This window comes from Gracilinanus agilis, chromosome 2 (genome assembly GCF_016433145.1).
Source record: "Gracilinanus agilis isolate LMUSP501 chromosome 2, AgileGrace, whole genome shotgun sequence".
Lineage (NCBI taxonomy): Eukaryota > Metazoa > Chordata > Mammalia > Didelphimorphia > Didelphidae > Gracilinanus > Gracilinanus agilis.
In genome coordinates, this window is record NC_058131.1 from 61,622,448 (window position 1) to 61,639,076 (window position 16,629).

Here is a 16,629-nt window from a genome sequence, read left to right on the forward strand (position 1 = left end):
TCTCTCTCTCTCTTCCCCCCCCTCTCTCTTCCCCCCCTTCCATTCTAGATAGGGAATGCTTTTATTTTTTAATTATTTTTTTTTTTAATTAACAAAAAATCTTTCCTTCTATAGTCCCATCATTGGGGGGTAAAAAAGAGAGAATGGCCTGGGGTGGGGCAGGGCAGGCAACATCCTATTGTACATCAAGCAAAACAAATTCTCACATTGGGGGGTTTCCACAACTCAGTGGTTCTGCCCCGGAGCCGAGTCCTTGGCTATCCCTTGTTCCTTGTCGGTCCTCTAGGCTCAGAGGGCCCTTCTGTGAGCTTTGGTTGGGCCCTGCTCTTGTTGCCTTTGTTGTCCGGGTCCTGCTCGTTCCGCTTTGGGTCGGTTCACTCAAGTTTTCCCAGTTTTCTCTGAAACCACCGCCTGGATCTCTTCTCACAGCACGCTAGTGTTCTGTCTTCTGTAATCTGTTCTGCGCCGGGGGATGCCGTGCCAGCTTCGGCCTGGCAGGAGGAGGGAACCGTGCCTGGAGGGAGAAGGTCTGGCCGCCATTAGATTTGAATTCCAGGCCTTCCACCTCCCCCCACGCCCCCTACCCCTGCCCTCTCGCTCTTTGCCTCAGTTTCCTCATCTGTAAAATGGATGGGCCGGCCTAAGTGACCCCGAAGGGCCCTTCCAGCCCTAAAATCCTAAGGTGTGCCCTTCAGGAGCCACACGCCTGCCCCTTGCCATCCAGCCTCGTGCCGCGCTCCTGGGGGCACAGAAGCCCCCCCTGCAGCCCCTCTAGGGCTTTGGGTTCACTGGAGACCGAGAGGCCACTCGGGGCCTGGAATGCCTCGGTGCGTTGCCGTGGCAGCGCGCTAGCCGGCCCCGACCCCCCACCTCTGGGGCTGCTTCCGGGGGGCTATCCCAGAATGCCCCCAACTGTTCCAAGCTCCTGCCATAGAGGGAACTCGAGGGGGGTCCTCTCTGCCCGCCCCCGAGGGGCCTGTTGGGATAGGTGGAGGAGGAGCGAGACCCGGGCAGCATCCATGGCCACTATGGCCACCCTCACCGAAGGCTCCCTCCGTGACCTTCTCTGCCTAGAGAGCGGGATGGCCGAACTGCTCCGGCAGGAATTCGAGCCTGTGCTCATCAGGCCCAGGACCCTGGGTAGGTGGACACGGGGGACGCTCCCCCGCCCCGTGCCTCAGTTTCCCTCTGTGCCATCGGGGCAGAGACTGCTCTGGATGGAGGCGGGACTTGGCCTTAAATCCCTGTTTTCTGCCACCTGTGAATTACCTTCGAGGCCTCGGGCAGACCGGCCTCTTTGGACCACAGGATGCTCGAGGTCCTTCCAAGGCGAACCCTTTACATGGCCTCCCTCCGGATCCCTCCTTAGCCCGAGAGCCCCCTCCTCCAGGAAGCCTTCCCTGATCCCCTTCCCCCACACGCCAGCGCCCTCCCTCCCCAGTCCCGCGTATCTCTTCTGTATCCCCCTCTATGTCCTTATAGACACACACTCGTATCTGTACATAGAGATGCACCTGGTTAGGGCATACATAGATTTATTACACATGCACATGTGCACATTTGTTATATTGAATATATAACATTAAACTATACTACGACATAACATAATATTAAAATATAACATGTCTGGATTTGTTACACATGCACATGTGCACATTTCTTATATTGAGTATATGATATTAAACTATAACAAAATTTAACACAATATTAAAATATAATATAACAAAAAATGATGTGTATAGTGTATTACACATACACATGTGCACATTTATTATAGTAATTATATAACATTAAATGATAACAAAATATACCACATAATATTAAAATATAACAAAGCATAACCTATGTTAAATATAACATTATGCATATAGATTTATTACACATATACATGTGTAAGTTCGATATGCTGAAATATAACAAAACAACACATAATATTAAAATATAACATAATTGTATTAAAAGATATTAAATATTATTTTGTGGCATGTTATATGTATGCACAGTGTATGTGTGTATGATGTAGACACACATGTAGGGCCTGCTTCTTTACTGTATCTGCACATGCATGTATATGTGATGCCCCGTGTGTAATGTCTGTATGTGTGTATATATATTTATATGTGTATATAATATTTTTAAATGATAACTCCTTGGCCTAGACTATAAGCTGCTTGAAGGCAGGGATAGTTTTTACTTTTGTCCTTGTAAAGTGTTCTGATTGTTGACATAAATATACATGTAAGCCCAATTTTATGCATGGAGGGGAGCTTTGGGGAGCTTCTACCCAAAGAGAAAGGCATCAGGTGTTGGCCTGGCCATGGACTGGTTTTTTTGTTTGTGTGTTTTTAAATAAAACCCTTTACATTCCATCTTAGAATCAGTACAGTGTATTGATTCCAAGGAGAAGAGTGGTAAGGGTGGGCAATGAGGGTCAAGTGACTTGCCCAGGGTCACACAGCTAGGAAGTGGCTGAGGCCAGATTTGAACCCAGGACCTCCCATCTCTGGGCCTGGCTCTCCATCCACTGAGCCACCCAGCTGCCCCTCACAGACTGTTTTCTAAGGACCAGCACAGCCAAATTCAGAGAGGCTTTACCCTTTGAGAGGTGGTCAGTCTGGTGATGGATGAAAGATTTGGCCACAAAATCTCCTGAAGCCACCTGCCAGCCAAACTATGGATTGCTCGAGAGCTTTGTCCGGTAAAATCCTGAAATTAGGAAATCTGAGGTCCATGAAGGGTCTCGGAGCATTGGGGGGGATGGAGGGACTAGATCAAATGAGATCATTCCTATAAAGTGCTGCGGCCCGTAGCAAGCCCTCCATAAACATTAACTATTATTATTGTTATTGTATTTGTGTCGTACTTAGCACAGTGTCATCAATGTCAGCTATAATAATAATTATTTAGTGATTTTAGTGGCAGGGAGGAAGCTCTCTGTCCCTGGTCTGTACCTTCTGTGCCGCCTGTCGGGTCAGGGCACTGATGGCTTAGGCAGGACGGGGCAGGAGCCCAGGCCTTCCTGTCTCCACAGTCTCTAACCTCGTCTCCTCTCCTTGGTGGCTCCGTCTTTCTAATACTAAGGAGGGTTGTAGCCGTGTGGCCTGGCCTGGCCCGGCCCTGCTGGGGAGGCTGCAGAGTTCCTGAGTCAGGGCGGTCCTCTCCGGGTCCTCCAGGGTCAGGGAGTGACGGGCCACTGGGACAGGTGTGTCCTCTGCCCAGAGTAGCATCCAGGAAGGGAAGCACCCACTCAATATTAGCATCGTGCCAGTGTGCCTGTGGAACGTGGATTCCACTCCTACCATGGCACCAGAAATGTGGAAGGGAGGGGAGGAATTTTGGGGAGAAAAGAGATGAGAGGGAGGCAGGGGTCAGATGGTGTAACCCTGTAAGGGACTGAATCCTCACCAAGGTCCCAGGGGGAGATATCATGCCAAAGGGCTCACAGTGAGAAAAGCAGGTTTCGAGCCCAGCTACTCTTCTTTTTTAAATGTAACTTTGCGGGGCAGGGGCTACATTTTAAGTTCCAAGCTGTCTCTTTCCTTCATTCCACACTAGAGAAGCCCAGCATTTGAGAGAGAAACAGAGAGAGAGAGAGAGAGGAGGAGGAAGAGACAGAGAAGAGGGAAAGACAGAGAAAGAGTAAAGGAGAGAGAGAAAAGGAAGGAGAGAGAGAGAGAAGGAGGGAGAGAGACATGAGAGATGAAAGAGAGAGAGATGGAGGGAAACAGAGAGAGAGGAAGAGACAGAGAAAGAGAAAAGGAGAGAGAGAGAAGGAAGGAGAAACAGAGAAGCAGGGAGAGACAGAGACAAAAGAGACAGAGATGGAGGGAGACAGACAGACAGAGAAAGAGAGAGAGAGAGAGAGAGAAACAGAGAGAGAGAGAGAGAGAAAGAGATGGAGAGAAACAGAGAGAGAGAGAGAGAGAGAGAAAGAGATGGAGAGAAACAGTGACAGACAGAGAGGGAGAGAGAGGAATACATAATATATGTAAAACCATGCTATGCATTTCTCAATTCCTTCTCTGCAGGAAGATAACATCCTCCTTCTTAGGTTCTTTGGTTTTGCTAGTTTCATTATTTCATGCATGTTTTTCTGTGTTTTTCTAAAATCAGCCTATTCATCATTTCTTACAGCATAGTAATATTCTCTCACAATCATATGCTACAACTTGTTTAGCCATTCTCTAACTGATGGGCATCCCCCCAGTTTCCAGTTCTTTGCCACCACAAAAAGAGCTGGCATAAATATTTTAGAATATATAGGTTCTTTTCTTTTTCCCCTGATCACATTGGGAAACAGATCTAATAATGGTATTGCTGAGTCAAAGGGTATGCAGAGTTTTTTATAACTCTTTGGGCATCATTCCAGATTGTTCTCCAAAATGATTGGATCAGTTCACGATTTTACCAACAGTGAACTAATGTCCCCATTTTTCCACACTCCCTCCAACATTTGTCATTTTCTCCTTCTATCTTTTTAGCCAGTCTGATAGCTGTGAAATGTTATCTCTCTCTTCTTTTATTTTTAAATGTTACCATGGTTCCATGATTCTCCCTCCCTTTATCCCTTCCCCCTCCTAGGGTTGACAAGCAATTCCACTGGGTTATGCATAAATATATTCATTTTTGTAAAAGAGCAAACCTTTAAAACCAAAACCCCAAATCACATTCTCATATAAACTAGTGATGAATCACATGTTTTCTTCTGCATTTCTACTCCCACAGTTCTTTTTCTGGATGTAGATGTCGTTCTTTCTCATAATTGTCCTGGATCATTACATTGCTCTTAGTAGCAATGTCCGTTACATTTGATCATCCCACAGTGTTACAGTCTCTGTGTATAATGTTCTCCTGGTTCTGCTTATTTCACTGCACATCAGTTCATGGAGGTCTTTCCAGTTCTTGTAGAAACCCATTGATTCCTTTCAGCACAACAGTATTCCATCACCATCATATACCACAATTTGTCCAGCCATTCCCCAATCAAGGAACATCCCCTCATTTTCCAAATTTTTTGCTACCACAAAGAGCACAGCCATGAATATTTTTGTACAAACAGGTCCTTGCCCAGTTTTTTTTATCTATGAAATGTTACCTCAAAATTGCTTTAATTTGCATTTTTCTAGTCAGTAATCATTGAGTATTTTTTTCATATGATTATACATAGCTGTGTTTTCTTCATTAAAAAATTGCCTGTTCATATCTTTTGACCATTTATCAATTGGGAAATCATTTATATTCTTATAAATTTGGCAAAGTTTCCAATATATTTGAGATGTGAGACCTTTATCAGAGAAACTGTCTATAATTTTGTCCTAATTTTTTGCTTTCCTCCTAATCTTAGCAACAATGGCTTTATTTGTACAAAATCTTTTTAATTTAATGTAAGCAAAAATTATCCATTTTATATCTCATAAGGCTCTCTTTGTTTATTCATAAATTCTTCTTCTAATAGCCTGATAAGTAATGTTTCCTCTTCTTCTAATTTGCTTTGGATCTCCCTTTATGTCTAGGGCATTTATCCATTTTGACCACATCTTGGTAAATGGTTTAAGGTATTGATCTAAACCTACTTTGTGCCAGACTGCTTTCTAGTTTTTAACCAAATGGTGAATTATTATCCGCAGTGCTTAAATCTTTACATTTTTTCAAATATAATCATTTACTACTGTGAATTGTATGTCTACTTTGTTCCCCTGATTTGCCTTTCAATTTTAGCTTTAACTTTGTCTGAGATCATGATTGCTATGTCCACTTTTTTTGCATTAGCTGAAGCATAATGAATTCTATTTCATCCTTCCATTTTTTTACTTTGTATGTGTCGCTCATTTTAAATGTGTTTCCTACAAATAACATATTGTCAGATTCTGGTTTGTGATTCATTATACTATTCATTTCTGTTTTATGAGTGAGTTCATTCTATTCACATTCAAAATTATAATTACTAGTTGTGTGTTTCCCTCCATTCTTCTTTTCTCAATGTTTATCCTCTCTCTCTCCCTCTCCTCCCCCCCCCTCTCCCTAGTTCTCTCCTTTCTCAGGATATATGATTTACTTCTGAGCACTTCCTCTGTAACTTGAACCCTTTTTAAGAGTCCCTCCCTTCTCCTTTCTCCTTGCCCTCCAATTTTTAAATTTGATTATTAAAGTCCTTTTTAAGATCTTCCTAGAATTCTCTTTTGGACTTGTGACCATTTTTACATTCTTTCTTTGAAGCTTTAGAAGTAGCTGTTTTGATTTCACCATCCTCTGAGTTTGAATCCTGATCTCCTCTATCACCATAGTAGCTATCTTTTGGGGTCTTTCTCTTTGACTTTTTTTTAAAGCAGCTTATTTCTTAGCTGTTAACTTTATGTTAGGATCAGGCTCTAGTCCTGAGGTGTGAGGATAATGTCTCAGGCTTCAAGTTTTTCATGCTTTTGGTTTCTGAGCTCTATCTAGGAGTCTTTGACTTTTTCATTCTTCCAATATTCTATGATCCAAGGCCAGGCTTGGCTCACGTCTTGGTCCAAGAGTGACCTCAGGTACTCCTCTCCTTCCATCCCTGAGCCATGAGCAGGATCACCAGCACTGCTGCCATCACAAAAGCTCTTAATCCCATTGGTCCCTCAGTTGGCTATAAACTCACTTCAGCTCACCTCTCTGCCCTAGAACTCAGTTTAGGGATTCTACTCTCCTGGGAGTGACTATAGCCAGCATGATCCCTGGATCGGGCTTGCTATTTGTTGACCAGTCTGTACTTTGCAGAGGCCAAACCACCATACTGGGAGGCCAGATCTTTCCTAACATCCTCTCAAGTTGTCTTAGGTAGATGACTTCTGTATTCCAACTTTTAATTATTTCTGCCACTCTCAAGTTCACTTTGAGATGTTATTTTAAATTATTTGTGGAGCAATTTAGGAGAACCAGGTAATTTCCTGCCTTACTCCACCATCTTCCCCAAGCCCAGCAACTTTTTAACTTGTTGTTACCCCAGGGAAATCTCTTTTCCTCTCTAGAGTTTTAGTTTCTTTTCCTGTAAAATGAAAGAATGGGACTCAATGAGGCAGCTAGGTAGTATAGGAGAAAAAGAGTATTGAAGGCAAGGAGTCCTGAGTTCAAATCCCCAAATGAGATTTAGTAGCTCTGTGTCCCTGGGTAAGTTGCCAAGCCTTCCTCAGCCTCAGTTTCCTCATCTGTAAAGTGGAGATAATATCTTCTTCCAAGGATTGTTTTAAGGATCAAATTAGATAGTTGTCAAGGACTTTACAAACTTTAAAGCGCTACATAAATACTAGCTTGTATTGTTATTATTACTACCCTTTTAGCTCTAATATTCTCTGTGGGAAGAACTCTGGAGTTGTAGCTAGAGTATGACTTTTGTGGGTTCATTTAACACTTCTAGGCTCCCCTCAGTTTCCTTTTCTGTTAAATCAGGGGATCCACCTCCTTTACCTGTGAGGTCCCTTCTGATTGTACATCAGATGATCCTCTGAGAAGCTTCTGGCCCTACTTTTTTTTTTTCTTCTTCCTCTTAAATCAAATTCTTGTGAATTCATCAAAATAATTTCTATAAAATAAAATAGCAAGACATTTAAATAGCATAGGGTAGGCCCTATATATTTTGCAGGAGCATTTAGTTCTTAGACAAGTTCCCAGAAAATATCCCTATGGCCCACAGTCACAGCTATGACAGGGACTGGAGGGGACGCTTTTCCTAAACTGACAGATTTTTCTAAACTCAAGGGGACTTGAGGCAGGGATGGGATTCCCAGAGGATTGAGATGTGCTGGGCCAATGTGGTCATTTCTCATGAAGAGTCTGCCTTTGCTGACACCCCAATGGTGGTATTAGCTATGCACTTTGGAGAATGTCCCCTATCCTCTTGGCCTTGATTTTTTTCCTTTGTCTCATTTGTAAACTCCTTGAGAGGGGAGACTGTCTTTTGCCTCTTTTTGTACCCTCGGTGCTTATCATAGTGCCAGGTACATAGTAGTCTCTTGTTCAGTCATTTCAGTCATGTCCAACCCTTCATGACCCCATTTGGGGTTTTCTTGGCAAAAATTTTCTTGGCCAAAAAAAAAAAAAAAAGGTTTGTTAGTTCATTTGACAAATTAGGAAACTGAGGCAAACTGGGTTAAGTGACTTGCCTAGGGTCATACAGCTAGGAAGTATCTAAAATCAGAATTGAATTCATGAAGAGGAGTCTTCAAAGTAGGCACTTAAGTGTTATTTACTTACTAAGTGCTTAAGTGTTGATTGATTGATTGACTGGAGGGCCCTGGAGCTTGATGGGAAGAAATTTGGGCTTACAGTCCTGAATTCTCCTCCTGCCTCCACTATTTCCTAGCACCTAGGCACTTACCAATCTGAATCTCAGTTTCCCCATCTGGAAAATGAAGAGAATATTTGTGTCACCTACCTCACAGGATTGTAGCTTTGCAAATCCTAAAATGCGGTAGCAACAGGAACTGTGGTTTGTTGTTATTATATATTTAGCCTTAGACAAATTGTGGTACCTGAGAGCCACAAAGACCATTCCCAGAGGACTATGTCACTTGGTTTACATTCCCCCTAGTTCTGTTTAGTGTACCGTCTTTTTTTTTTTTTTAACCCCTTTACCTTGTGGCTTAAAAACCGTACAAAGTATTGGTTCCAAAACAGAATGATCAATAAAGGCTAAACCATGGGGATTAAGTGACTTGCCCAAGGTCACACAACTAGGAAGTGTCTGAAGGCAAATTTGAACCCAGGACTTCCCCTTTCTAGGCCTGGCTCTCTATCCCCTGAGCCGTCTAGCCACCACTGTCTGGGATTCTTTTCTCCAGTTTTAAAGCGAAGGATGCCTCCATATATAGAAGAAACAGACCCAGGATCGGAATGGGCAGAAATGGCCCCAGAACTCAGTTTGTACTGCCCAGGCCACTCTTCTTTCTCCTTTGTAACGGGACAAGTAACAGAGTGCCCATCCAATCCCCGTTTTATAGACGAGGGAAACTGAGGCAGGGAGGTAGTGATTTGCCCAGGAGTGTCACACGGGTCAGGAATAGCAGAACCTTCCCTCCTCGCCCCCCCCACGTGACTTCGCACCTCTGAAATGTACAAAGACCCGCCTCCTGGTGCATTTCAGGCCGGGAGCTGTGTTCTGTCACCTCCGGCCTGGGGCTGCCCCCCGGGGAGAGGGGGAGAAGATGGTTCTTCTTGTGCTTCCTCCCCGCCTTAGCATGGCAGTCCAGTCGGGGAGGAGGGCCCGGATAGATGGATCCCGGGCTGGACCTGGACGGAAGGGGGTGTGTAGGCGGGGCTGCGGCTAATTAGTGACTCTGACGCGCAGTCAACAACAGACTCAGGAAGCTGCTGTTCTCAGCCAAGGTCACACTGTTTAAATCCAGCCGTGGCCAGTCAGTCAATAATGGGGCTGGCCCCCGGGAGGACGGAGAGCCGGCCAAATGGCGTTGCCGTTGCCGGGGCTGACCTTCCCCCTACTTCCTCCCCACCCCCCCCCAGCTCAGAGCAGGGATGGATTAATAGCGGAGGTAGAGTAAAACCGGGGGTGGGGGTGCAGCTAAGTAGCCCAGTGGATGGAGAGCCAGGCCTAGAGACAAGAGGTCCTGGGTTCAAATTTGACCTCAGACACTTCCCAGCTGTGTGACCCTGGGCAAGTCACTTGACCCCCATTGCCTAGTCCTTACCGCTCTTCTGCCTTGGAGCCAATATCCAGTATTGACTCTAAGACGGAAGGTAAGAGTTTTAAAAAAAAAAAAAAAAAAAAAAAAAAACGTGTTGGGAAGACCTAAGAAAACCCATTCCTTTATCTTAAAAGTAGAGATGATCATAGTATTCCCACTGTTTACTCCGGAGGGTTGTCGAAGAGACTATATAGGGTTTAGAATGTGGGGGAAGGAGCTGGGTAGCACAGTGTAAAGCACTGGACCTGGAGTTGGGAGACCCAGGGTTCAAATCTGGCCTCAGACACTTCCCAGCTGTGTGACTCTGGGCAAGTCACTTAACCCCCCCCCCCCCCCCCCAATTATCCAGCCCTCTGCCACTTTTCTGCCTTGGTTCTAACACAGTAGTGTTTCTAAGACAGGTAAGGGTTTTTAAAAAAATCCCCTCCCCCCCCCCCTCGTGAGGGGGTGGCTACTGCTTCCACAGCTGCCGGTTCCACTGTGGAACAGCACTAGTGATCAGACATTTTTCTTAAATCAGGCAAAAATGTACTTCTTTGCAGCTTACAGGCTTTGCTCTGAGTCGTACCGTTTTCTGGTGCCAAGTCAAACAAGTCTAATCCTTCTTCCCCAGGGCAGCCCCTCATGTCCTCGAAAATCAGTCACCATTTAATAAGAGCCTATACTAAGTGCCAAGCACTGTGGGTACAAAAAGAGGCACAAGAGAGTCCCTGCCCTCAAGGGGCTTACCGTAGAACAGAGGAGACAACTTGCTAACAAATAGACACCAAGTAAGCTATATACTGGATAAGCAGGAAATCATTAACAGAGGGAAGGCACTGGAATTAAGAAGGTGGGGGAAGGCTTCCTGTAGGAGGTAGGATTATAGCTGGGACTTAGAAGACACCAGGAAGGTCAATAGTCACAGATGAAGAGTGTTCCAGACATGGGGGACAGCCACAGAGAATTCCCAGAGCCAAGAGATGGAAGGTCTCCTTTCTGGAACATCCAGGAGGCCATTGTCACTGAGTCAAAGAGTATGTGGTGGGAAATAAGGTATAATAAGACTGTAAAAGGAGATTATAAACAGCATTTTGTATTTGATCCTGGAGGCAGTAGGGAGCCACTGGAGTCTCTTGAGCAAAGCAGAGCCATGATCCATCAGATACTTTAGTGGCTTAGTGGAGGTCGATGGGAGTTGGGAGAAGGGCTTTGATCTTGGAGGCAGTAGGAAGCCACTGGAGGCTCTTGAGTAAGGGGGTGCCATGATCCGTCTGGTCCTTTAGAGGCTGAATGGAGGTTGGTTGACATGGGAAGAGGCTCAGGGCAGCCAAACCCACCAGTAGGGATGAAGAAAAGGTCCTTGGATTTGGCAACTCAGAGAGCATTGATAACTTTGGAAAGAGCCGTTTCCTTGGAATGATACAGTCAAAAGCCATGCTCTAAGGAGTAAAGAAAAGGAGGGACCATGAGGTAGCTCAGTGGATAGAGATCCTGGGTTTAAATCTAGCCTCAGATGCTTCCTCGCTGGGTGACCCTGGGCAAGTCACCCCCATTGCCTAGCCCTTACTGCTCTTCTCCCTTAGAACTGATACACAGTCCTGACTCTGTGTCAGGGTCAGACAGAGGGTTAGGGTTATTTTTTAAAAGGAAGAAGAGAACGTGGAGACACTCTTTCCGAGTTGAGCTACAAAGGTGATCTCTTTTTCAAGATGTTTATCCACCCTAATTCCTTCCAATAACCATTGTATTTCCAGGCCTTCCCTCCCTGTTGAGGTCAGTAAAGCATGTTATAAGCCCTAAAGCTCTCTAAGAAGGAGAGCTGTTCTGTGGCTGAAGAGGAGCCAGGCAAGGTTGAAGGAGTCGCTGACTCAAGGGTGAAAATGGGCTCATCCAGATGGCTTCTGGTGGTTGTTTTTTTACCAAGAAGAGACACTACAGAGGAAGTCATTCTAGCATGTAATAATTCTGTGTAGGAAAACTAGACGCACTCACCTAGGGAGCCAATGGAGAAGCGGAGTCCTGCCCACATGCCACGCCAACATGCCTAAAGCTTCCTCGAATGCCAAACAAGGCGCCATGTTGATATCGATTCTAAGCGCTTTGAGGACAGGGACTTGGACCAAAGAGCAGCTGGCATGTGGTCAGTAACAAGAGTCACCAGGCCAACACTGCCCAAGAGGCCTGGGTGGCTTGTTTGAAAACAACTTGGAAGGGGCCAGAGCGTAGGACCTGGAGTCGGGAGGACTTGGGTTCAAATGTGACCTCAAGCTAGGTGATCCTGGGCAAGTCACTGAACCCCCGTGGTTCAGCCCTTGTCGCTCTTCTGTCTTAGAATTGATCCTAAGACAGAAAGGTTTTTTTGTTTTGTTGTTTTGTTTTTTAAAAGAAAACTTGGATCCCTGACCATAGGAGTGGCCCTGGAGCTGGCCAGCCCATTTCTTGTGACTTCTGCATGTGCAAACAGTGGTATCTTGGAATAGAATCACAGAATCTAAAGCTGGGAAGGGCCTTAGAGATTGTCTCATCCAATGTCCCTCCTTTTACAGAGGAGGACCCTGAGTTGTGACTTGCCCAAGGTCACACGGGTCCTCTGACTCCCAGGCCAGGGCCTTTTGTACTACACTACAGATCATACTGGCATTTGGGAGAATGGCGAGAGGCTCCAACATCAGCATCCAGCTCATTCAGTGTGGATGTGCATTGGCGAGACAGCTGCTTCTGGTCCGCCATTTTGTCTCTGCCATTGGGCTTACCCAAGAGAGGTTCTAAAAGTGCTTGAGTGGATTCTTGGACTCCCGGGCCTTATTTTATTCACTGGACCTGTTCATGCCCATCCTAATTTAGAGGCAACTGGTAGCAGTGGATAGAACACTGCATCTAGAGTCAGGAAGACCTGAGTTCAAATATGGCCTCAGATACCTGCTAGCTGTGTGACCCTGGACAGGTCATTTAACCTATTTGCTTCTGTTTTCTCACATATAAAATGGAGATAATAATGATAGCAGCAACCCCTCCGGAGTTGTCATGAGAATCACGTGTAAAAGTGCTCACTTAACACAAATCCTGCCCCACAGTCGGCACTTTATAAATGCATATCCCTTCCTTTGTGGGTCATTCATTTCAGTTGACTCCAACTCTTCATGACCTCTTTGGGGGTTTTCTTGGTCATTTGCCATTGCTTCCTCTGGCTCATTTTACAGATGGATAAACTGAGGCAAGCAGGGTGAAGGGACCTGCCCAGGGTCACCCAGCTTTGATCTCGGGTCTTCCCGAGCCTGGCCCCCCTGGGTGCCGTTCCTTTCCTTCACCTGTTGCCGAAGAGGCCTTCCCAGGGCCGTAGGTCCCCCCGGACTTCCCCTTTATCTCTCCCTGCGCTGGGCTGCCCGGTTATGGCTGCGGGGGGTGTCTCTGGTGGCCCCTGACACCGTGTCTCCCTTTCTCTCGGCAGGTCACAGCAATCACAAAGAGAGCAGCCCTTTCCTCAGCTGCTCCGAAGCCACCAAAGGAAGCGATTACTACGACCGGAACTTGGCCTTGTTCGAAGTAAGACGCTGCTCTTCCTCCTCCTCCTTTGCGGCCGGGAGTGCGTCCTGAGCCCGCAGAAGGAGGGCATTGGGGGGATCCGAGATTCAGAGGCAGAAAAGTCAAGGGGGGCCCTCCGGAGTCAGATCCCCCTCTGGGGCTCAGCCCTGTGGAATGGGACGGCCCAGGGTCTCCCCAGCGGGGCCTTCCTCCATGTGTGTGCAGAGAATTGGCTGGACGCAGCGGCAGCTCGGTCTGACCCAGATGCCCCCCTTTCTCTTCCCCTCCGTTGGCTGGGGGGAGGGTCAGATTTGGGGAGGAGATGGGGGGAGGGGAGAGGAAGGAGAGGGGCAGGACTGGGGAGGAGGACCCGGGAGGGGCAGAAGGAATGCAGCCCAATGGGCAGAGCTCCAGGAGCTAGAAGGCAGGCCATTTGGCGCAGGGCCTTCTTATCGCTGATTTGACCCTTATCATGACAGTCATTGTTATTCTTGTTAATAATTACGGTCATAATCAGCCCTGGGAGGCTGCCAGAGCACTTGCCTTACCTGCACCCCCTGAGCTGGGGAGTGCCGGCCTTCCTTCCCTCCTGAGCCCCGAAGGGAGACTGTGGGGGGCCTCAGACCTACCCCAGGGCCTGCCTTTGCACCCCTGGCCGGGCCTCCCTTTCCTCATCTGTTACAGGAGGAGGTTGGAGCAGAGGGTGGCTGAGGTCCCCTCCGCCTGGCAGGCCTGTGATCTGTTTTTCAGAAAAGGAAACTGAGGCACAGAAGTGCCTCACCATCAGCCCAGAGTCACAGGGTGGCGTTGGGGCCTTCGGCTCCAGGACCACGGGCGGCCTTCGCCCCTCGCCGGCTCTGTCCTAAGGCCCCTTCCCTGGGCTTAGCTCCTTGCGGCTGGTGGCTTAGAGGTCCAGCCCGGCCCACAGCCCCGGCTGCTTTCCGGGGTCTCCCCCAGGCCCTTCCTTCTGAGGCTGGTTGGGGAGCCTCTCACGCCGCCCTTCTCTGTTTCAGGAGGAGCTCGATGTCCGCCCGAAGGTCTCGTCTCTCCTGGGGAAGCTGGTCAGTTATACCAACCTCACCCAGGGGGCCAAAGAGCATGAGGAAGCCGAGAGTGCCGAGGGCTCCCGGAGGAAAGTATCCAAAGTGAGTGGGCCGCCGGCCTGCTGGGGCTGAGCTGGGCCGGGCAGAGGCTGGGCTGGGCAGAGGCAGGGCCGGGCAGAGGCTGAGCTGGGCAGAGGCTGGGCCGGGCAGAGGCTGGGCTGGGCAGAGGCTGGGCTGGGCAGAGGCTGGGCAGAGGCTGGGCCGGGCAGAGGCTGGGCCGGGCAGAGGCTGGGCTGGGCAGAGGCTGGGCAGAGTCTGGGCCTCGGGCCGGGCCCAGCTCGGAGGCTCGGTGGGATTGGCCGCTTGCCCGCTCGCCCACAGCTGGGTTCCCTGCTTTATTTAGAAGGGGCTCGGCCAGCTCCGAGGCCCCGGGGTCTGAGGCTCCAGAAAAGGTCTGTCTGGGAAAGAGAAAAACCAAAAACAAGCCTCCTTTCTTAGAGCATCTGCTGGGAAGCCTTTAGGGAAACAAGACTGGGCGGCAGCACGAGGGCACAAAGGGGCTCCCGGCAAGCCTTGTTTAACCCTTTACTTTCTGCTTGAGAATCCATACGAAGGAGCCCTTCCAAGGCAGGAGAGGGCAAAGGGCTAGGCCTGGCCGTTAAGTGACTGGCCCAGGGTCACACCGCTAGGAAGGATCTGAGGTCCATCAAGCTCATTTTACAGAAAATTATTTTCTTGTTTTACAAATGAATCTGGATGAGAAAATGTTCTACTGACCTCGAGGAGAGGCCAAGAGGGCCACCGTGGGCCTTGGGACTCCACCTCCTTCCTTGGGAAAAGCCCTTTTCACAGCCGGGCCTGGGTCCAAGAGGCCTGGCTCTTGAGCCTCTTGGGCCTGGGTAAAGTGTTTATTAAACAAAGGGGCATTTGAGGTTGTGCACACCTAAAACAATAGCTCAAGATAAGGGAGAGCAGGTGAAAAGGCAGGGATTCAGCCTATCTGGCCTGATCTCCGAAGATGTCCAAGGCCAGCCACTTATTAAAGGACTTTCTTCTCCCTCGTGGCTGCCCCCATGGCCACCAAATCGAGCAGCCCAAAGAAGCTTAGTGAGGGAAAACTCTCGGGAAAAAGGGAGCCCTGAACCCCCAGGCTTTCAGAGTGGGGAGCCAAGGAGCCCCAATAAGACCAGGGGAGCCAGCAGGAGGGGAACAGCAGGACCAGAAGACCCTCCAGACAGGCACGGAGGCACTTCAGATGTTTCACAACTTGTGAAATGTATTTTTTTTTTTAATTTTAAACCCTTAACTTCTGTGTATTGACTTATAGGTGGAAGAGTGGTAAGGGTAGGCAATGGGGGTCAAGTGACTTGCCCAGGGTCACACAGCTGGGAAGTGTCTGAGGCCAGATTTGAACCAGGACCTCCTGTCTCTAGGCCTGGCTCTCAATCCACTGAGCTACCCAGCTGCCCCTGAAATGTATTTTTAAAAGGATGACTCTGGTGTCCTAGGTGTGATCTGGCAGGCACGAAGCATCCGTTCTGCCGTAGATTGCTGTGGCCTCTGTGACTCTCCCGGGTGTAGCCCCACCATATTCTGTCCCCATCAGACTCCCATCTGGGAAACTGGGCTCCATTCGGGCCACCGCTTTCTGGGAAAGATTGACCCACTGGAAGGGCCCAGAGGCAGTGACCAAGATGGCGGCCGGCTTCATGGCCACACCGTGTGGATCAGATGAAGTCACTGGAGAAGGGAAGGCTTGGGGGGAGCCCACACAGTAAATATCCTCAGGTCCTCCCAAGGCTGGGGTGTGCAAGAGGGAGAAGATGTCCCATGTGGGGCCCCAGAACACAGAACTGGTTGCTGCTGGGGGACGTCACAAAGAGGCAAATTTAGGCTTTGCAGAAAAGAAAAGTTTCTTAATTAGAATTATCTGAAAGTTCAGTAGGCCGCCTCAGGAAGGAGTGGGTTCTGTCACTTATATTAGAGAGAGAAGGAGGGAGGGGGAGAGAGAGAGGAGAGAGACAGGGAGAGAGAGAGAGACAGAGAGACAGAGAGACAGAGAGACAGAAAGAGGAGAGGGGGGGAGGAAGGGAGAGGGAGAAGGACAGAGGGGAAGAGAGAAAGAAGGGGAAAGAGAATGAGAGAAGGGAGAGAGAGAAGAGAGAAGGGGGAGGGAGAGAGACAGAAGAGAAAAAGACAGTGACAGGGAAAGAGAAGGAGAGACAGAAGGAGAGAGGGGGGAGGAAGGGAGAGGGAGAAGGACAGGGGGAGAGAAAAGAAGAGGAAAGAGAATGAGAGAAGGGAGAGAGAGAGAAGAGGAGAGTGGGGGAGGGAGAGAGATAGACAGAAGGGAAAGAGTGACAGGGAGAGAGAGAGAGAGGGAGAGAGAGAGACAGAAGGAAAGAGAGGGGAAG

General features: G+C 48.2%; 1 protein-coding gene across 2 annotated transcripts in view; it reads left to right on the forward strand.

Annotated features, from left to right (window-relative positions):
- The window catches only part of SLC12A4 (solute carrier family 12 member 4), a 53,912-nt gene that overhangs the window by 12,703 nt on the left and 24,580 nt on the right, over positions 1–16,629 (forward strand). For both annotated transcript variants that reach the window (XM_044663210.1, XM_044663211.1), the window contains exons 2-3: positions 13,099–13,193; positions 14,186–14,317. In XM_044663210.1, coding sequence (XP_044519145.1) covers positions 13,099–13,193; positions 14,186–14,317 — 227 coding nt within the window. The remainder of the gene's footprint in view (positions 1–13,098; positions 13,194–14,185; positions 14,318–16,629) is intronic.